The sequence below is a fragment of the Heliangelus exortis genome, chromosome 5 (assembly GCF_036169615.1).
Source record: "Heliangelus exortis chromosome 5, bHelExo1.hap1, whole genome shotgun sequence".
NCBI lineage: Eukaryota > Metazoa > Chordata > Aves > Apodiformes > Trochilidae > Heliangelus > Heliangelus exortis.
In genome coordinates this window covers 2,106,820-2,127,615 of record NC_092426.1, presented here as the reverse complement: position 1 = coordinate 2,127,615, position 20,796 = coordinate 2,106,820, and the positions used below count along the sequence as shown (strand labels likewise).

Here is a 20,796-nt window from a genome sequence, read left to right as displayed (position 1 = left end):
GGCCAGAATAGGGCAGGGGGCTGAAGGGGTAAGGTTCATAACTGCCCCCAGGGGTTTGTGAGGATCTGTGAGGGTCTTCGAGTGTCCGTGAGGGGCAGTGAGGGTCTGTGAGTGGCAGTGAGGGTCCTTGAGGGTCTCTGTGAGTCTGTGAGGGGCAGTGAGAGTCCGTGAGGGTCTGTGGGGATCTGTGAGGGTTTTTGAAGGGCAGTGAGGGTTTGTGAGGGTCCGTGAGAGGCGGTGAGGGTCCGTGTGGGTCTGTGAGGATCTGTGAGGGTTTTTGAAGGGCAGTGAGGGTCTGTGAGGGTCCGTGAGGGGCAATGAGGATGTGTGGGGGTCCGTGAGGTGCAGTGAGGATCTGTGAGAGGCAGTGAGGGTCTGTGAGTGGCAGTGAGGGTCTGTGAGGGTCTGTGAAGGGCAGTGAGGGTTCATGCGGGTCTGTGTGGGTCTGTGAGGGGCAGTGAGGATTTGTGCCGGTCTGTGCCGGTCTATGAGGGGCAGTGAGGATCTGTGAGGGTTTTTGAAGAGCAGTGAGGGTTTGTGAGGGGCACTGAGGGTCTGTGAAGATCTGTGAGGGTTTTTGAAGGGCAGTGAGCATGTGTGAGGGTCCATGAGGGTCTGTGAGGGGCAGTGAGTGGCAGTGAGGGTGTGTGAGGGTCTGTGAGGGGCAGCGAGGGTGATGGTCCGTGAGGGTCTGTGAGGGGCAGTGAGGGTGATGGTCCGTGAGGGTCTGTGAGGGGCGGTGAGGATCTGTGAGGTTCCGTGAGGGGAGAAGAGGCGGCAGCGCGGGGTTGGCAGCGCCGGGCGCGGTGGCGCGCGCCTGTAGTCCCAGCTACTCGGGAGGCTGAGCCCGCCGGATCGCTTGAGCCCAGGAGTTCTGGGCTGCAGTGCGCTATGCCGAGCGGGCGTCCGCGCTAAGGCCGGCATCAATATGGTGAGCCACGGGGAGCCGAGGCACACCAGGTTGACTAAGGAGGGGTGAACCGGCCCAGGTCGGAGACGGAGCAGGTCAAAGCTCCCGTGCCGGTCAGTAGCGGGATCGCGCCTGTGAATAGCCACTGCAGCGTAGCCTGGGCAACACAGAGAGACGCGGGTTCTTTTTTCCTAAACAACACCCGCAAACAAACACACACCCCCGCGCTGTACACAAATCCCCGCGCTGCTCAACACACCCGCACCCCTCACACACCCCGTTACGCTACCGCCTCCTGGCGGTCTCATCCCGCACCACCGCCCGTCCCTCGGCGCATGCGGCGGGGAGCGGCCCGCAGCAGCGGGCATCGGCGCAGGCGCGGGGCCGGGAGAGCTGCCGGTGGTGGTGGGCGCCATGAAGTCCCGTTTCAGCACCGTTGACATCCGCGCGGTGCTCGCCGAGCTCCGGCAGAGGTACCCGGTACCGCTTCCCCCCGCCCGGGCTGCCCGTTGGAGCGGGGCCCTGTCCCGCCCGCCGCGGCCCTGAGGAGCGGGGCCCGGCCGTGCCGGTAGCGCCTCTTTCCCCTTAGCGGGGCCCGGTGCGGTGGTTCCTTGCCCGGCAGCCCCCGCTGTGGCCTCGGGGCTGTGTGGGACGGCTCTGCCCTTTCCTCCTCCAGCCCGGTTCCTCAGGGCGCTGAGCTGGGAGGGCTCCGCGCACATCCCCCGCTCTCCATCACCCCTTGACTGCCCTGCTCCTGTCCCCCCCACAGCCTCTCGGGAGCCATCGTGAGCTCTCCTGGTTTCATGGGGAAGCTCCTACGGCCCTGTCATCAGCTCTCCCGTCCTTCTGGGAAGCCTTAATGCTCCTTACATCCATGCCTCCTGGATCTCGTACCCTTCTGGTGTGCAGGGCAATCCGCATGTGCAGCTCCATGCTGGGGAATATAGTGCTAAAATCAACACTCACCTTCCCCGATTTCTGTGCCTGTGCTGGCAAAGAGCTCCCCAAGTGACACAAAAGTTAGCCTGGAGTAAATTTTGTATAAATTTTGTGTCCCAGCCCCCTCCTCTGCTGTCTGGGGTGTCCGCAGTGGCTGTTTGTCCTTGGACTTGTTAATACGTTGTACATTTTAATAGGAATTTCTCCATCTTTTGGTTGTTAGGCTTCCAGCTCATTCCATTAATCTTCCCTGGCTGCTGTTTCACTTACTGCTTGTTAATTTATCATGACTTGCACTTCTGTGTATTTTAATTAACACTGGGATTTTTTTCAGCTGCTTGTGTGGTTTGTGTATCCTGTTCTTCAAAGTGTGTATTTTCTTTTTGACAGCTTATTGGGAATGAGAGTAAACAATGTTTATGATGTGGATAATAAGACATATCTTATCCGCTTTCAAAAGTAAGAACTCCTTTAAATTTCTTTATGCTGTTACTGTAGATACGAGAAATATTTTTTTTTTTTTTTTCTTTTTGCACGGTGCAAACTGGTGTGTGCTGGGGGGGTGGCTGCTGATGTGCCAAGCAATGAGTCTTTATTTTGTCAACAGACCAGACTGCAAGGCCACACTGCTGCTTGAATCTGGTATCCGCATTCACACCACAGAGTTTGAGTGGCCAAAAAACATCATGCCATCCAGCTTTGCAATGAAGGTAAACTACCCTACAGTTTACTTTTAATAATTTGGCAACATTTGTGTTCTGCTCTTGGAGTCAGGACAGAAATAGTGCGAGGAGAAAGTAGTGGAAGGGTTTGAGGAAGGAAAGAATAGTGGAAGGGTTTCAGACAGGAGAAGGGTTTGCCTAATGGATCCTGATCAAGCAGGTGACCAAAGACAAGGGAAGAGCAAACGTGGACCTGGTGTCACATCATAGATGTTCAATGCCTGAAACAATAAAGATTTAAATAATACAAATTTGCCAGACTACCCAGACCTTTTGCAATTTCACTCTTTACCCTTCCAGTTGGGCTGTCCAGATTTTTAGGTCCTAGGTGCAGCACTCTGAGTCCTGCTGCTCAGTCTGCTGGATTTGGAGGGTTCAGCTCTAGCTGCAAGGTGTTGGGCTCTGTTCCTGCAGGTAGATCTGCAGGGGTGCACCCTTAGTGCTGCCTCACAGGGGTCTGCTTTAGCCCCCTGGGTCTTTGTAGCCACTGCTGGATGTGGCCTCACTGAAACCAGTCAGCAAAGGTTCTCCAGGGTGGCATTGCATGCCATGCATGGATGTGGGGATAATCCGGGTTCTCTTTGTAAAATGAACTGAATTTTAGGTAGCTGCTTGCTTGTTGAGCTAAACAAATAGCAGGTTTTAATGGCCAAAAAAAGGCTTAATGTTAAGAATGTGGAACAACTGTGTTACCTGAAAATATGAAGGATGTTTATCAGCATAAAAATTTACAAGGAAATTCTTTACTGTGAGGGCAGTGAGGCACTGAAAGAACCTGAGGGAGTTGTGGAAGCTTCATCCCTGGCGGAGTCTCAGGATGGGGCTTGGAGCAACCTGGGCTGGTGGGAGGTGTCCCTGACCATGGCTGGGGGTGGGAATGGAGGAGCTTTAAGGTCCCTCCCAACCCAAACCATTCCATGATTCTGTGAAAACATCAGGAAAGGTTTTCATCACCTGACAGACATTTCCTCCATCGTTGGTAGTGCCGTAAACACCTGAAGAGCAGGAGACTGGTGAGTGTGAGCCAGCTGGGCATGGACAGGATTGTGGACTTCCAGTTTGGGAGCGAGGAAGCTGCTTATCACCTCATCATCGAGCTGTACGACAGGGTGAGTGCCCAGCTCCAGCCCTGCCCTCGTGTCAGCACCAGGCAAGGCTCAGGGTGGGCTTTGCTGATGGTCCCCCCTGGTGTGCTGGCAGGGGAACATCGTGCTGACAGACCACGGGTACCTCATCCTCAACATCCTGAGGTTTCGCACGGATGGAGCGGATGACGTCAGGTTTGCGGTTCGGGAGCGGTACCCACTGGAAAATGCCAAAAGTCCTGCACCTCTGCCAAGCCTGGAAAGGTCATTGCTGTTGGGTAATTTGGGGAATAAGACTTGGGACTGAAAGGCAGTGTGTCTTTGGGTAGTCTGTTCACATGTGGGAGGGGATTCTCCCCCTCTGCTCTGCTCCTGTCAGACCCCACCTGGAGCTCTGTGCCCAGTTCTGGAGTCCCCAACATCAGAAGGACACAGAGCTCCTGGGAGGTGTCCAGAGCAGAGCCACTGAAATGCTGGGAGTGCTGGAGCAGCTCCCTGGGAAGCCAGGCTGAGGGATTGGGGTTGTTCAGCCTGGAGAAGAGGAGGCTCCCAGGTGAGCTCAGAGCAACCTCCCAATATCTGAAGGGGCTGCAAGAAAGCTGGGGGAGGGCTTTGGACACGGGGGGGGTAGGGAGAGGACAAGGGAAATGGGTTAAAACTTGGAGAGAAAGGGGAGATTGAGGTTGGACATGAGGAGGAAATTCCTTAATTTGAGGGTGCTGAGCCCCTGTGCCAGGTTTCCCAGAGAAGCTGTGGCTGCCCCATCCCTGGCAGTGTCTCAGCCCAGGTTGGATGGGGCTTGGAGCAACCTGGGCTGGTGGGAGGTGTTCCTGGGGGTGGAACTAGATTATCTTGAGGATTATTTTATCCTTCCAACCTAAACCATTCTATGATTCTGTGATACTACAGGGCATTTGGCACTTTGTTTTTTTTTTAACTGAAAATGTTTTCTAGCTTCTAAGTGAGAAAAAAAAGTGTAATCTAAACAGTCTTAAACCCATTGTCCTTTGGAATTGCAACTCTTCGTTGTCTTCTGCAGATTAACTGAAATGATATCAAATGCACCCAAAGGGGAACAACTGAAGAGGGTTCTTAACCCACATCTTCGTAAGTAACTGTGTGCTGTTAGAAACTGAAATGGAGTCAATCCACATTGTGTTTAGATGAGGTAGAAAATTTGAACTACTTCACATGCACTGTGAGTGCTTTCTACAGATGATTATTATTTTTTTTTTTTTAACAGCTTATGGAGCCACTCTCATTGAGCACTGCCTTATAGAAGCTGGATTTTCTGGTAATGTCAAAATAGATCAGCACATGGAAAGTAAAGGTATGTAGGAAATTATATTTTAAAGAAATAGGAATTTTTATGTCTATGCAGTGTTCTTTTCCCAAAGAGATGAGTAATCTTTACAGCTGCAGTTCTCACCAGATGGTTACATGTTTTAATGTTTTTAGGTTGGGGATCAACCTTGTTCACATTAAAACTCTTGAGTTGTGCTTATTGTAGTGATAAACCATCAGAGTCCTTCTGTAGTCTAAGTGGTTTTATAAGGAGATAGCACTACACATCAGGTGAATTCTGGTTGTGTGAAGGGTTTCCCTAGAATCCTGTAGAGAAGAGTTAGCATCAAAGTCTCCTTTTATCTGTAGCAAACAGTGGGGATTTGGTGAAGTAGCAGCTTTCCATTTGTTTGGAGATTATGATTTGGGTAGTAAAGTTGGAATAGATTTTTCTGTAGTGTTTTTTTTTCTTGTGTGCTTTGTATTTGCTATAAATCAAAAGGAGCTTTTACTTGCTACTGGATTGTGGTACTGTAATTAATCAACTTTGTAACAAACAAATAACTTTGCACAGCTACTGATTTCTGCTTTGCCTCTGCTGTTTGTTTTCTTGAAGTGCTAGCATTTGTGTTGTCTTTTTTTTTTTTGATCCCCTGAAACTTAAATCTTTATGTCTTAGACGTGTAGACATAATGACATAACCTATGTAGACATTTTTTATTAAAAATTCCCTAAGTGTAAAATGTGTTCTAAAGCTTCTATTTAAAATGAACAGCCAGTGTTGTAGTGAAGCACCAGGGGTGGAGGATTTCTGTGATTTTATTTTTGAGCCAAAGGTAGAATCCTTTTTAACATGGTTGGGTTGGACAGGTTGCTTCAGGCTCTTCACTGGAAGAGCAGTTGCCTGGACCTTTTGCTGCTTTGCTTCTGAGCTCTGTTGATATAAAAATATCTTTCTGTTTGAGGTGCTTTAAAATTTTCCTTTCCTCTCCCTTCTCTCTTTAGAAAACATTGAGAAAGTGCTTAGGGCTTTAGAGAAAGCAGAAGAATACATGGCACTAACTGACAGCTTCAGTGGCAAGGTGAGTCTCAGCTGGGCAGCTTGGTCTTGGGTTGTGTAGGAACTGCAGAATAAAACTGTCTGGCAGGTATTGCTTGGTCCTGGTGTTAGCAGCTAGATTTTTACTCCAGGAGCCTGGCCATGGAGTGGGAAGTGGGAATCCTTTTCAAAGGCAAATGCTGATGTTTTTGTGTTCTTTTAGGGTTATGTTATCCAGAAGAGGGAGAAAAAGCCAAGTCTGGAACCAGACAAACCAGCAGAAGATATCTACACGTAAATATTTGAAGTATTTATTTTTCTGCTAGTCTGCATAACATCAATTAGCTTTCAGGTGATAATATCAAATGTGTATTTTACAGATATGAGGAATTTCATCCTTTCTTGTTTTCTCAACATTCAAAATGTCCGCACTTGGAATTTGCCTCATTCAATAAGGTACAGTGCTGTTGCTGATACTGTACTTAAGTGCTTTAATTGACTGATGCTAAAAAAGAATAATTAGAATACAGTGCAAGGGTTGCTAATGAAAACACAGGCCTCAGAAGAGGCAATTAATTATATGGATAAATATTTTATGCAGAAGAGGCCGACCAAAACAGCCTTCGGGCTCTTGCTGAGCAGTGTTGTCTTTATTAACTCAGCTACATCCTGTAGCTGGAAAATGGCCTGTGGCACAGGATGGAGGTGTGTGTGGAACCACCAGGGAAAGTGGCTGCTGTCAGTCCTCCCCAAAGGTTTTGTCAGTGGAGAGTTCAGAGGCTCAGTTACCTTGTGAGGCAGACAGTCCTCACAGTAATCACATTTATGCTTTCCTTGTGACTGCTTTGAAACCTTCAGACACCTGATTTAGTATTTCCTTGAGTGTTGTCCTTCCTGCTTCTTGACTCATTAACATCTGAGATCATTAATTGTCTGTTGTTCCTGACCTTGATCTCCTGAGTTCCCATTTCACTTTTCTTCTTCCTGGCTGAATTTCTGTCAGCTCCTTCACAGCACTGGTGATCTAAGCAGTCTAAAACTTTCCTCTTTTTTTTTTTTAAGCACAGTGTCTGGCAACTGAACACACCTGCAGGAGCAGTTCTTAGGCATCCTCTCTAGGGCTTTGTGGGTTTTGTTGTTTTGTTTTGGGTTTTTTTTTTGACAGACCTATTGAAGTAGCAGGAATTCAGGGCAGATAACTCTATATTTAATCTGAAGTGCACATTGTGTCAAACAGCAGCTTCCTTTTCATCATTTCCAAGCAAAAATGTGGGCCATAGTTTGTTTTGTGATTTACTTGTGCATAGCCCCCTTCAGTGTCTCACTGAACTTGTCTCATACAGAGGTAAAATGAGGGTTCCTCAACACTGTTTCAGCATCTGTCTTGTCTTCTAGTGCTTTGCTTCACCTCTCTTGAGCAGAACCTCCTCTGCCTGCTTGTTGCTGCAACCTGGAGCTCCTTAAAACTGATTTTTCTCTTGCAGGCAGTGGATGAGTTCTACTCCAAGCTAGAGGGACAGAAAATTGATCTGAAAGCCTTGCAGCAGGTATGGTCTCATCCAAGAGTGGGGCAGCTGAAGTGGCTCTCTGAGCTTCATTTGGTTCTTGCAGCTTGGGCTGAGGGAGGTGTCCTTCCTTATTTTTGTTACAGAAAGGCTGAGGCAGTGGTGGTCAGGGAGTAGATTTCAAGAGGTACAATGTAGCAGTTGGTTCTGTTTGGAATACAAGTATAAGCCTTACAACAATATTTTGGAGACTCTGCATCCAGAGTTCTGGGCTGGAATAATCTTCTTGCAGCAGTTAGGTGATAAGGTGCTATTTGTATATATTTTTTTCCCTGTTTTTCTTATTTTTGAAAGGAAAAACAAGCATTGAAGAAACTTGAAAATGTCCGTAGGGATCATGAGAACAGACTTGAAGCTCTTCAGCAAGCTCAGGTAAGACTGAGATTGATTTTTTTTTTTTTTTTTAATTAAGAAGGTAAAATTTTTTTCTTGAATGTCTCTACCTGCTGTTCAGCATTGCTCTGGCAAGGTGAAGCTTTTCTGTGGTCACTGAGCATTCTGTAGCCCTTCATGGAGCCCCAGACTTACCCCTCAGGGCTCAGCTCCCTTACAAGTGCTCTCTTGCCAAAATTTGCTTGTGCTGCTCCACTTGCAGGAGCCCAGTTGGTCCTTGTCACAGAACCACAGAATCTTTCTGGTTGGAGAAGACCTTTAAGGTCATTGAGTCCAACCCTAACACCACCAACTGGTAACCAACTCTACCAAGTCCTGTGCTTAAACCATGTCCCTCAGCACCACATCTCTATGTCTTTTAAATACCTCTAGGAATGGTTATTCAACCACCTCCCTGGACAGCCTGGTCCAGTGTTTAATTACCCTTTTTAATTACCTTTTCCATGAAGTTCCATCTCACATCCAATCTAAACCTCCCCTGGTGCAACTTTGAGACCATTTCCTCTTCTCCCATGCGATCACCTCAACGCCACTCCTGGATTTCATCTCTATGTTAATTCCTACTTGAATTTATTATTTTTGTTGTGTTCAACTGTTGTGGACTCTGTGTTTAGCTTCACTGGGTATAAACCTTTATTCTCTCCTGAAGGAAGCTGATAAGATAAAAGGAGAACTGATAGAGATGAACTTGGAGATCGTCGACCGAGCCATCCAGGTGGTCCGTAGTGCATTAGCCAACCAGATAGACTGGACAGAGATTGGGGCAATTGTTAAAGAAGCTCAAGCTCAGGGAGATCCTGTTGCCAGTGCCATCAAAGAGCTGAAGCTTCAGACAAATCATATCACCATGCTGCTGAGGTGAGGAGCTGGCAGGTCCTCTGGGACAAAAGCAAGTAGAACGGACTGTGTGGGCTGTGTAGGAGACAGATGGGTTTTTGGCTTGTGCATTGGTATTGGAATTGTTTGGGTTTTCTTACAGCAGTGTGAAGAGAACATAGTTCTGTGAGCACAGAGGGATGCCTTCTTTTTTGCTTTCAGAAATAATAGCTATTTGGTTACTGCAATAGCTTTTGGTTTAGTATTTTTAGTCTGACAATATTTTGAGCCATTGGAAGGTGTCCTAAAGCAGTATAGGTCCAAAGCTCCAGTCTGTCAGCCAACAGTTAACTCTCTGATTTACAGTTTGTCAGCCAACAGTTAACCCTCTCTGATTTACTTCTCTTTGGTCTAAAATTCACATGAAATCTCACCCCTTTTGATGCTGCTCACTGCTGAGGGCAGCCCAGTGAACAGCTGGTGTGAGCTGCAAGTTTTGATGCTGGTTCTTGTACAAGTCCTTACCTGTATTGAGATGCTAGAGCTAAAAAAGGGAGAATTTCTTTCTTACAGATGGAACTTTTGGTGTGAAAGCTATAATGTGGCAGAGTTAATTTGTGAATTTTTAGTTACATCACATTCAGAAACATTAGTGTATAGAATAACCTCGTTTTCAGGAGTGAGTTCTGTGTTGACAGCTGTCACCATGTCTTTCTTCTCTGTCTGTTTTAGTACTGATGATCACTTTGCTGATCAAACCCCTCAGTTAGCCCAACAAATGTTGAGTTGTGCATCCTTTGGACCATGGGGATACATTTTCCTTCATGAGGAATGTCATTGTGCTGCTCCACCACTTTTTGCTACACAGAGAGTGGAGCATAGAGCTGTACTGAGCAGGATCTAATGTCCTGGTGAGAAGCAAATACAAACCCAGCTGGTGTGTGCTCAGCAGACCTCTCTGAAAACAGTGGAGCAGTGTTTTGGGGTTTTTTTTTTTGTGTTTTAAACCAGCTCACCTGTTCAGTGAGTCAGCAGGATGGTGTAACTGTTCTCTTCCCATGCAGTGACCACGCATGGAATGCTTTGTGTTTCTTTTGCTGTTTGAATGTAGATCTTTGGACCTGTTTTTCATTTTAAGCCTAGATTTTTTTCCCTAATTTGACATCATGTATGTGTATCTTTTCATGGAAGAAATTGCCTTAGAAAGTGTCATTTTCTTGGATTGGAAAAATTTGGCCTCTCTATCTGCCTCTTTCCTTGTCTTTTTTCCCCCCAAACTTTGGTTGACTCCAAGACATAAATGGGATTTTGTGTTCAGCATCCTGGGGCCTTCCTGTGGCCTGAAATTCCCATGAGATCCCAGTGAAAATGTCTAAAGGATCCTTAGGCCATTTCAAGTCTTCATGAGAAAATAGGAGTAAGAGTGCATAAAAAAACCAACCAGCTCTCTTTATCTTCATCTCATGATGTTGTGTGTTTTTTAGGAACCCATATGTGTTGTCTGAAGAGGAAGAGGAGGAGGAGGAGGATGCTGAGGTAGAGAAAGAAGAAACGGAAGAACCGAAGGGAAAAAAGAAAAAGAACAAAAACAAACAGTTGAAGAAACCTCAGAAAAACAAACCCTCATTAGTTGATGTTGATCTCAGTTTGTCTGCATATGCCAATGCCAAAAAGTAAGGTTAACAGTAAATTCATGGTTTGGTGATGAAGTTTTATTTATGCTTGCAGTAATTGGTGATAACATCGCAGGGAGGGCTCTGTGCATACTTTGTTAAAAATAAAAGAAGAAAAGTTAGAGCTCAGAGCTTGCCCTGTGCTCTAGGATGTGCATTTTCTGGTCCAAACCCAAGAAATCTCACTGTGGCACAGCAGCTGGTCTCTGGCTGTCACACTAATTTTGAGTACAATTCTGCAGAGTGACACATGGAACAAAGTGGCTGCTTCTGCTACACATAAACCCAAACACAGCCCTCACTCTCTCTGAGGAGGGGACTGACTTCACCTGAATGCTTCTCCCAGGTGAACAGTGAGCTGAAAAGCTGAGCTAAAGGAATAAAAATCTTCTCAGAGCTGACAGGAAAATGTAAAAGACTGTGATGTGTGTATTCTAAAAATGAGCAAATCTGCTGGGGTTTCAGTTACAAACAAACTTGTGTTTTGCAGGTACTATGATCACAAAAGACACGCAGCTAAGAAAACTCAGAAGACAGTAGAAGCTGCAGAAAAGGTATTTTTTTCTTTATTAATCAATGTCAGGTGGGAAGGGCCCCCAAGGCCCATCTGCTCCAACCCTTCTCAGATTCTTGTTTCTCTGAGATGTCTCAGCACCCCCTGGAGCTGAGACTTCAAACTTTCCAGAGTGGGGGAATCCCCCCCTTCCCCTGGGAGACCATTCCAAGCTCTGACTCTTCAGACATGTTCTGAGTGATACTTATTAGAAGATACATATCAGCAAATTCCCTGCCACTAATCAGTGGAAAATCCTAACCTGGATTTGTTAATCCTGATGAGGCAAAAGGCAAAACCAACCAGCCAAGGGTTGCTTCATTCTTGTGCTTTAAACCTGACCTAGCAGAGGATTGCAGATCCCTCCTCTATCACCTGGTTTCCTCCAGCAGCTTTGTGAACATGCAAGACAGGTGCTTGGTGGAGGTGTTGGCAGAACAGTACTTATGGAGACAGGAGTGGAAATCCATGGAAATCCTCATGTTCCAAGAGCTGATAATCTTCACTTGGGGGGTGGAGGGAGGGAGGCAGCCATGCAGGGTGGAGATGGGTGAAGATTTTAGGGGAGTACAGGCCTGTCAGTGGCACTGTGTGGAACCTGCACCCTGGAGACACTCAGAGATGTTTCCTACTGAATTCCCACTGTCCAGTGACCAGTTTTGTGATTCCTGTGCTGGATTCTGTGTTTTCTTTCTAAATAGGCATTTAAATCAGCTGAGAAGAAGACAAAGCAGACACTGAGGGAGGTTCAGACAGTCACCACCATTCAGAAGGCAAGAAAGGTCTACTGGCAAGTACAACTTCATTTTTAGGTTATCTGATGTACTGTGAGCCTGGGCACATTTACAACATCTGTGTCAGGCTGACTTTTCACTGGCTTAGAATTGGAGCTAATTATGATTTCTAAGTGTTACATTTTGTACTGATTCTTCTTACAATTGCTCCCTGAAGGTGCTGGCCTGATCCTGTGAGTGCCTTTGCCTGGAAAAGTTCCTTTCAGTGGACATGGACTTGTAGTTTTTTGCTTTGAACACAGTTTAGGAATGTGGACTTAGTCAAAACAGAGAACTTCACTCTTAATGTCTGGCAGCTCTGACACCACAACAGTAGATTATAAAAAAAAAAAAAAAAAAAAAAGAAACAAAGTCCCTAAAGCTTTTTATAGGCTAATAACTGAAATACTAAAATAAAAAGGGTGTATGGATGGACGTGACAATATTTGCAGTGTCTTTTGTTAGGAGTAGATGCTAAGATGGATATGCTTAGAGTTTGGTGTATAAAAAAAGACCTTTGTGACCTTCTATTAGTTTCTCACACATTGTGTGTTTCTAACACAATGGATTGATGTGATTTGGCAGGTTTGAGAAGTTCCTGTGGTTCATTAGCTCTGAGAATTACCTTGTTATTGCTGGAAGAGATCAACAGCAGAATGAGCTGATTGTGAAGAGATATCTTAAACCAGGTGAGAGTCTGATGGAGAGGAGTACATCAGCTTCTCTCTTTGTTCTCCAGTTTTGTAAATGTACAGGAATGACATGGAAAGCTTGGTCTGGTTTGTTCTCAAGTTGGATCTTAAGTTGAAGGGGACTTTGGTGGGTCCTAAAGACTCTGTGTGTGTTGCCCATGGAGTGCTGGGTGGGTCTGCTCTGAGATCAGAGCAGGTTGGATGGACTCCCCTCAGGAACAGAGGAGTTGAGTCTCCCTGGAGCAACTGGGATGGACTAAAAGGCTTCTGTAGGCTCTTCCCACCCTGCTCCTCACGGCCAAAATGTCAGTTTCCAGTTAATGTTAGAAACCTTCACCTTGACTCAAGTGATCTTGTGTGGTGACCTTGTGAGTGAGTGACTGGAGTCACTTCTTTTGCAGGGGACATCTATGTGCACGCTGATCTCCACGGGGCCACCAGCTGTGTCATCAAGAACCCATCAGGTACCTTGTGTGGGGCTGGGGCAGGGGCTTCTCAAAGTGTCCCTGGGGACACTGAGGACTCATCCCTGGGGCTGCAGGGCCCTCCCACCTTCCAGTGGCACCCAGCTCTAGGAGATGTGTCCTCTAGGATGTGAGGGGCATCAGAACTTCCCAGGTCAGGTTGTCACTGACTGCTGCCATGGCTCCATTCAGCTCCTGGGGGATGGAGTGATAGAGATGTGCTCACAGAGACAGGAGTTGGTGATCAACAGTTTGGGTGCTGATCTCAGCAGCGAAGTGTTAATCCAGTGGGATGGATTAAGGGAGACAAGTTGTGCAAACCCTGCCCTTGCCCCACTCCTGGGAGCTGGTGGAAGATGGTCTTTTCTGCTCTGTCCTTCAGGCTTGGCCAGGCTGTGTTGTCTCTGCCCAGGGCCCCTGGAAAGCTCACACACTGGATTAGGACACGTGTGGAAGTTGGAGAATTGAATCAGTTGTGTGTGGATGACATTCACTGGTGTGTTGGGTGTTCCTTTGCAGGTGAACCCATCCCCCCACGAACCCTGACAGAGGCAGGCACCATGGCCCTGTGCTACAGTGCTGCCTGGGATGCCCGGGTTGTCACCAGTGCTTGGTGGGTCTCCCACAACCAGGTGAGGATGCTCATGCCTGAGCTGGGCAGGCAGAAGGCCTGAAGGACTTGCTGTGTGGCTGCAGACAGAGTGGTTTTGGGGGGGAGCTGATGGATGGGGGTCAAACTTTTGTTCTCTGTTCTTGTTTGTGGGTTCTCCCTGGCTCTGCCACCCCTGCTGAGGGGTAACCTTGGGCATGGTGGGCATGTGAGGGAAGAAGTGCTGCTGGCTTGGCTGCTTGCTAACAAAAGGGAAGGACTTGTATTGAAAATGGAGATTGCATAATTTTTTTTTCAGTTAGGCTTCTGTATTAACTGCAGTCCTGCTGTGCTTCCAGTTAAGTGTAGGAGTGGAGAGATTACAGCAACCTGAAGGTCACAGTGCCTTTTTATTTCCTGAATAACCCAGTTGTGCAGCCTGGAGGAGGCTCCATGGAGACCTAAGAGTGACCTTCCAGTACCTGAGGGGCTACAGGGAGGCTGGAGAGGGACTGTGTGCAAGGGGCTGGAGGGACAGGATGAGGGAAAATTGGTTTAAATTAGAGAAAAATAGATTTAGATTGGATGTGAGGAACAAGTTGTGTGCCATGAGGGCAGTGGCACAATGGCACAGGGTGCCCAGGGAGGGGGTTGAGGTCTCATCCCTGGAGATATTCAAGGTGAGGCTTGAGGAGGCTCTGAGCAACCTGATCTAGGTGAGGGTGTCCCTGATACTGCAGGGGGGTTGGGCTGGGGACCTGCAGAGGGCCCTGACAACCCCAATTATTCTCTGATTCTACTCACCCAAGACTTCCAAAAAGCAGTGCCAGTGGTGTGTGAATGAACTGAAACATCTCTTTGGAAAGTACCTTACAAAGGACTGGAAGAACTCCTCAGAAACAGAGTCCATGATTATTTTTTTTTTTTTTTAGGTTTCTAAAACTGCACCTACAGGAGAGTACCTCACTACTGGGAGCTTCATGATCCGAGGTGAGACACTAAGGCACTAAGTGTGAATTTTGTCTGAAGATGCTGTGTGTCCTGCAGCAGCCACCAGAGCTGCCCTCCTCACCATGGACAGATTCCACTCTTCTCCCAAAACTGTTCTGGGTGGTTTAGGCTGAACATCAGGCAGCTGCAGCAGCATTTCTGGCTGAAGTCTTGGGCAGAGAATTGGTAGTTAAGCTGCTTTGGAGTTTTCTTCTGTTCTTTTGTCATCCAAGTGATAGAATGAGCCCCCAGTGTAATTTTTGGTAGCCTAGAGCCCTTAATAAAAATGAATTTTGAAAGCAGATCATGGAATGTAGCTGTTAAGCCTCCTCATGACAGTCTGCCATTATTTTTTTTTCAGGGAAGAAGAATTTTCTTCCACCTTCATATCTGATGATGGGCTTTAGCTTCTTGTTTAAGGTATGGCTTTCTCTGTGCAGCTCCTTTTTCTAATTTGGTTTGAGCTGTAGGAGGCTGATTTTTCTGATTCAGTGTATTCCCAATGACTTCTTTCCCCACTGGGACAAATCCCATAAAGTACTACTTGCTGAGGATTGCTCTGCTTCCATTTCCATTTCCCCCTCATTTGTGCTGCCTTCATTTAAACCAGGCAGACACTGTGAGCATCACTGCTCCTGCCAGATGTTGGTACCATCTCTGTTTGAAGGATCTGCATGTTTAGGGAGCCCACTGGCTGTGCAGCTCTCTCTCTCCTCTGTTTTCTTCAGTTGTCAGACTTGGCTTTAAATATGCTGGTACAGGGTTTGGGGGTTTTGCCTTTTGAACAGCAGAAAGTGTTCAGAGGTGCAGCATAAACCCAAATCAGGTATTCTCTGGGGGAGCCAAGGTTGCTGGAGCTGTTTTAGGCCTGATGTTCCATCCCCCTCTGTTGTCAGGTGGATGAAAGCTGTGTTTGGAGACACCGGGAGGAAAGGAAGATCAAAGTCCAGGATGAGGATCTGGAAACAGTTTCCAGCAGTGCTGGTGAACTGGTGTCTGAAGAAGGGGAGCTCCTAGGTACTGTGGCTGTGTGCAGCTCTGACAGACAGCCTGGGGGTTGGCATTTAATTCCCTGCCCTGTGTGAGGGGTTGTTGTGGCATTCCTGGTGTGAACTGTGTGTTCCTCACCTGTGTGTTCCAGAGGGAGGAGAGAGCAGCAGCGAAGAGGAAAAAGCAGAGGCTCAGGAAGCTCTGGAGGATGTGGAAGCCATGTCTGAGAGCCATGGTGGTGAGGGTGTTGCTGACCTAGAGCAGGGCAGAGGAAACACAGCTCCTGCACCAGAGGAAGGTGACTCTGAAGAGGAGGATGGAGAATCTGAAGATGAAGTGGAACATCCAGAGTCAAAGAGCGAAGTGAAGGAGGAAGAGGTAAATTACCCAGACACAGCAATCGACCTCTCTCATCTGCAGTCTCAGAGGTAAGTGAAGAAGCAGCTGTCCTTGTCAGCAGCATGGCCACTGGTGAAGAGCTCCATAGGGTTCACATGCTGCCAAGACAAGAGCTGGGATGAGCTGCCATCACTTCATCCCACATTCAGCTCTGCAGGCTGCCAGAGTGTGGGGCAGTGAGCCTGTACCACCAGAATGCTGCTGTGCTGTGGACCTTTCTCTGCCACTGCCCTGCACAGCTCTCCCTTGCAGGCTTTTTGCTTTGGGCCCCCTCCTGAAGCACACACAACTGCCTGGTCCCTGCTTGGGGCTGTCTGGCTCTTTAATTGCTGTTATTCCCAGTTTTGGCCTAAGCACCCCATGAGCACCCCACACTGATATGGCTTCTCAGGAGGTGGCTGCCCCAGTTTTCTTTTCAGAGGTGTTCAGACCCAAGAAACTGAGTCACAAGCTGTTTCTCCTCTGCCAAACTGGTGCTGAGCTCCTGCTCTGGGGGTGGCTGCAAGATGAGCTCTGTTATCCCTGGAAATGGCACTCAGAGTTTGTATGGAGTGGGTGGAAGCAGACAGCTCTGCAGGGAATACCCCAGCTGAGCAGGGCTGTGTGCAGGGGGAGCTGAACCTCAGGGGTTCTGCTGTACCCAGGCTGGCTCTTTTGCTTCTCTGTGTGTGTGTGACAAGCTGGCAGAGACCTGAAGATTTGTTTTGTAACCTCAACCTGGTGTTGCTGCCCATTTCCCTTCCCCAGAGCTGGGATTTTCAAGAACTAGAAAGCCAAAACCAATACAACTGGGTTAGCCAATGTCTGGGCTGTGGTGATGAGTTCCTGGCTGAGCTGCTCTTCATCCCCTGATGAGCTCCATTTTGATCTCTCCACAGAGCCCTGCAGAAAATCATCCCCCAAGAGGAAGAACCCAACTTGGTAAGGTCCCAGCTCAGATGTTTGGCAAAGAGCAGTGTGCACTGCTGCTGGACATGATGGGCTCTAACTGCCTTTCACTTCTCAGAGTGACAACAAGTCCCAGGGGCGAAGGCATCTGTCTGCCAAGGAGAGGAGGTGAGAGCTGGTTTGTGTCTCCACAGTTTCCCTGAAGCACCATTTTCCCTCTCCAGAACCTGGGTGCAGGCCATGGCTTGCATCTCCCAGGCTGGGCTGCTCCATGCCCCTTGTCCACCCTGGATTTGCAGTGTGGGGGAGTGACTGCTCCTGTCCTTCAGGAGTGCTTTTTGGGAACAGCTTGTTGTGTTCTCCTGGGATCAGGAGGTTTTCCAGGGGGGGGCTGTTTCCTTCAGGTCCCCCCAAAGCCCCCTGGCAGGGAAGCAGGGTGGTAAAACTGACAGGAGTCAGCAAGAGTGAATGTTTTCTTGTCACAGCAAGAGTGAATGTTTTCCTTAGAGAAATGAAGAAAAAGAAGCAGCAAAATGACTCTGAAAACTTGGAGCCACCTGAAGAGAAGCAAAAAGAGCCAGAGACACAACCTCCTCCTGCTCCCAACACCACCAAGGGGGTGCCAGCCCCCCAGCCCATCAAGCGGGGTCAGAAGGTAGGAGGTGCAGGGACCAGGTTTACCCAGGGGGTTGAGTGGTTGCCAAGTGAACTGGGGACAGAAATACCAGGTTTCTGTCAGCTGTCTGTGGCTGCCTGATAGTTTTAGACTCCTGGTGGTTTCAGGATGCTGCTGCTGGTAGCCACACTGTGCTTTCCTCCCTGAAACCAGAGCCTCCTGGTGAGCTGTTCTCAAGGAGGTTCAGGAGGCCTGGAAGGAAAAATGCATGTGGGGTCAGCATCTGGGTGTTTGTTGATGTAAAATGCTGCAAAATCCATTGTTTCTAAAGGGGTTGGTGTGTTTTCTTCTGCAGAGTAAAATGAAGAAGATGAAGGAGAAGTACAAGGATCAGGATGAGGAGGACAGGGAGCTCATCATGAAGCTACTGGGGGTGAGTGAGAGGACTTCTGCCTTCCCCCCGTGGTATGGCTGCTTGGGTCAGTTGCTCTGAGCTCCTCAGTGTGTAACCACAGTCTGCAGGGTCAAACAAGGAGGAGAAAGGGAAAAAAGGGAAAAAGGGGAAGACAAAAGAAGAGCAAGCCAAGAAGCAGCAGCAGAAACTCAAGAGCACACGCCGAGGTGCTAGAGGGGACAAGGAGATGGAAGGAATCCTGCTGCATGAATCTCAGGAGCCAGCTCTGGAGGAGCAGCAGGATGAGAAGGTGAGCAGCACCCTCCCCTTCCACACATCTGTCCATTCTCACTCTGCTGTGGCTCTCCTGCCACTCCAGCTCTCTCCCACCAGGGAGCCTGAGCAGCTGTTTCTGTTTTGGGGACAAAACCCCTGCAGCAAACAATGCACAGTGCCTTCCCTGCACAGCCACTTCCAGGGCTTGGTGCAGCCAAAATGTAACCCAGTGCTCTCCAGGCCTGGTGCTGTCAGAGCCAGGGTCTCTGAATCATCTCTCCTCCCAGCTTGGTGTGTGCTGAGCAAATTGGAGCCTTGACAGAAATATTCCTCTCCTCACCTTTGCTTCAAAGTCCGTGAAATGCTTTTTTGCAGTGAGGATGTGGCTTCGTGTGTACTGCTGAGAAATCAATTTATTTTCTCAAGGGGCTGGGGGAGATAAAAAAAAGCAATTGTGGGCTCATTTCAGCTCTGATGTCTCCTTTGTTTGTGTGTGCAGGAGGAGCAAGACCAGGATCAGCCAGGACTCGAGGTAGGTGCCTCTCATTGAAGCTCCACTTAAGTGCTGAGGGGAAGACTGCTCCTCAAAGCTGCAGCACACAACCTGAGAACAGGCCCAGAGGCAGAGGATTTTTTTCCCATCTCTAGAAGAGTTCAAGGCCAGGTTGGATGGGGCTTGGGGCAGCCTGGTCTAGTGGGAGGTGTCCCACCATGGTAGGGAGTTGGACCTAGATGATCTTGGAGGTCCCTTCCCACCCAAACCAGTCTGTGACTCTGTTGTGTGAGCCCTCTGAAGGACACAGATCTGCTGTTCAAGTCCCCTTCTTGTCTGTGACTGCTCAAACCAGCAGTCTTCTATTTTTATAAAAACAGAAGCTCTTTTTAAGTTCCTGTCCTGCTCCTCATGTACATTCCCTGTGGAAACTGTGGGCTGGCTGAAGTCTCTCCTTTGCCTTTGCCTCCAGAGGTGTTTGCACCCCCCCAGTTAACAGTGGCTTTGGGCTGGAGCACAGCCATCTGCTCTTTCATTTACAAGTTTATTTACATTTTAAATGGCTTCAAAGCTTTCTGTGATTACAGACTGGGGGTGTTGCCCAAGGCTGGAAAATAAGAAGTAGATTTCTTTCAGGAAAGAGGGTAACAGTTGTCAGGGGCAGGGGGAAGCTTGCAGTGACCCTGGGAAGTTCTGACTTCATTTGGGTCATTTAAAAACTGAACGGGTCATTTAAAACTAAATCTGCCCTGTTTCAAATGGTGGGATTTTTAATTTTTTTTTTAAGCAGTGAAAGCTGATCAGTCATGAAGCATGGCTTGATAATTCCATGTCAGTGAGAGGGGCCAGCAAGGTGAATTTGGTGCATTTTTGGTAACCCCAGGGTGAGCTGTGACACGGGTGGGATTGCTGGGGTGGGGGAGACCCTGCAGTGAGAGCAGGAGGTGGGGACACCGGTGGGTTTTTCCTTTGTCCCTCAGGAGGGTGAGGCACTGCTGGACTCCCTGACAGGGCAGCCACACCCCGAGGACATTCTGCTCTTTGCTGTCCCCATCTGTGCTCCCTACACGGCCATGACCAATTACAAGTGAGTTGCAGCTGGTGCTGAGGGGCTGGGGGCAGCCTGCCTGTTACTCACAGAAACCTTTTCTTTTGGAAGGTATAAAGTCAAGCTGACTCCAGGCACCCAGAAGAAGGGGAAAGGTACTGTGTGAAAGCACTCAAAGCCTTCTCCGTGCTTTACCCTTCGAGGCCAGCAGACTTTTACACACAGTTTGCATCTTCCCTGTGTTTTTTTTTACAGCTGCAAAGATTGCCTTGCATAATTTTATGCAGTCCAAAGAAGCCAGTGCAAGGGAAAAAGACCTGTTCCGCAGTGTCAAGGTGACTGCTTTTCCTACTTTTTTTTTCTACTTTCTTTTCTACAGCAGCAAAATGTCTAATAGTGTCATTCTGGGGGGGGGGGGGGGGGGTAAATATTTCCAAAACCAACTGTGCTATTGCTTTTTTTCAAGCAGTGTGGTTTTTGTCAGTGCCACCAGGGAAAATGTACTGCTTGGGCTGGAAAGAACCATTGGAAACTGAGCACTGGGCTTTTGGTTTCTGTATTGTGTTGCTCTCCATCTGTTACAATTCCTCTTCACAGCCCAGACTGCTCTGGCAGCTGCTTGCTGGCCCTCCCTGATCAGGAGCAGCCTGAACTCTTTGTGTCCCTCTGCTAAAAAAACCACCATTAATGACCATGAAGTGAGCAGGTAGCAGTGCCCAGGGAATCAGTGGCCCAGCCAGTGTGGAAATTGCCCAGAAAACCACGAAGTTCCTAATAAACCAGAGAGTGAGGGCAGCAGCTGTGTTTCCTCTGGAGGGAAGGTGGCAGAAATGGGCACCTCAGCTCTCAGTGCCTTCCTGCTGGGTTCAGTTTCTCCCCTTTCATCTTTTGTAGGATACTGATTTGTCAAGAAATATCCCTGGTAAAGTGAAAGTGTCTGCACCTCATCTGCTGAACAGGAAAAAGAAATGATGCCATCATTCCCCACTGCCAACCAGCAGCCAGGGTGGACAGACAGACAGACAGACAGACTGACTCAGTTTCTGTGGCAGGTGGCAGACGAGGACCACAGTTCCTGCAGCGTGGTTTGGATGGACTCAACATAAAAAACATAAAAACCTGCAAGTAAATTGCTGGTGTTTGTTCAGCAGTGTGATCCCAGGCTGTTTGTTCTCCAGTGCTTTGGGTGCTGGAGCTGAGCAGTT

General features: G+C 48.1%; 1 protein-coding gene across 1 annotated transcript; it reads left to right on the top strand.

The window, feature by feature from the left end:
- Positions 1-1,225: 1,225 nt before the first annotated feature.
- NEMF (nuclear export mediator factor) lies at positions 1,226-20,721 on the top strand. The gene is made up of 33 exons (XM_071745094.1): positions 1,226-1,383; positions 2,240-2,308; positions 2,457-2,559; positions 3,555-3,680; positions 3,772-3,920; positions 4,696-4,763; positions 4,900-4,986; positions 5,946-6,022; positions 6,203-6,273; positions 6,360-6,435; positions 7,464-7,526; positions 7,839-7,916; positions 8,587-8,795; positions 10,238-10,426; positions 10,917-10,980; positions 11,681-11,769; positions 12,338-12,441; positions 12,846-12,908; positions 13,428-13,540; positions 14,430-14,487; positions 14,849-14,907; positions 15,384-15,504; positions 15,629-15,905; positions 16,755-16,797; positions 16,883-16,932; positions 17,272-17,419; positions 17,736-17,813; positions 17,896-18,084; positions 18,550-18,582; positions 19,524-19,630; positions 19,703-19,746; positions 19,847-19,926; positions 20,486-20,721. The coding sequence occupies exons 1-33, from the start codon at positions 1,325-1,327 to the stop codon at positions 20,561-20,563; spliced, it is 3,222 nt and encodes a 1,073-aa protein (XP_071601195.1). The 5' UTR covers positions 1,226-1,324; the 3' UTR covers positions 20,564-20,721.
- The last annotated feature ends 75 nt before the right edge of the window (positions 20,722-20,796 follow it).

Coding starts and splice junctions, on each gene's coding strand:
- NEMF (XM_071745094.1), top strand. CDS start 1,325: ATGAAGTCCCGTTTCAGCACCGTTGACATCCGCGCGGTGCTCGCCGAG. Junction 3,681..3,771: donor TCATCGAGCTGTACGACAGG/GTGAGTGCCCAG, acceptor GTGTGCTGGCAG/GGGAACATCGTGCTGACAGA. Junction 8,796..10,237: donor CATATCACCATGCTGCTGAG/GTGAGGAGCTGG, acceptor TGTGTTTTTTAG/GAACCCATATGTGTTGTCTG.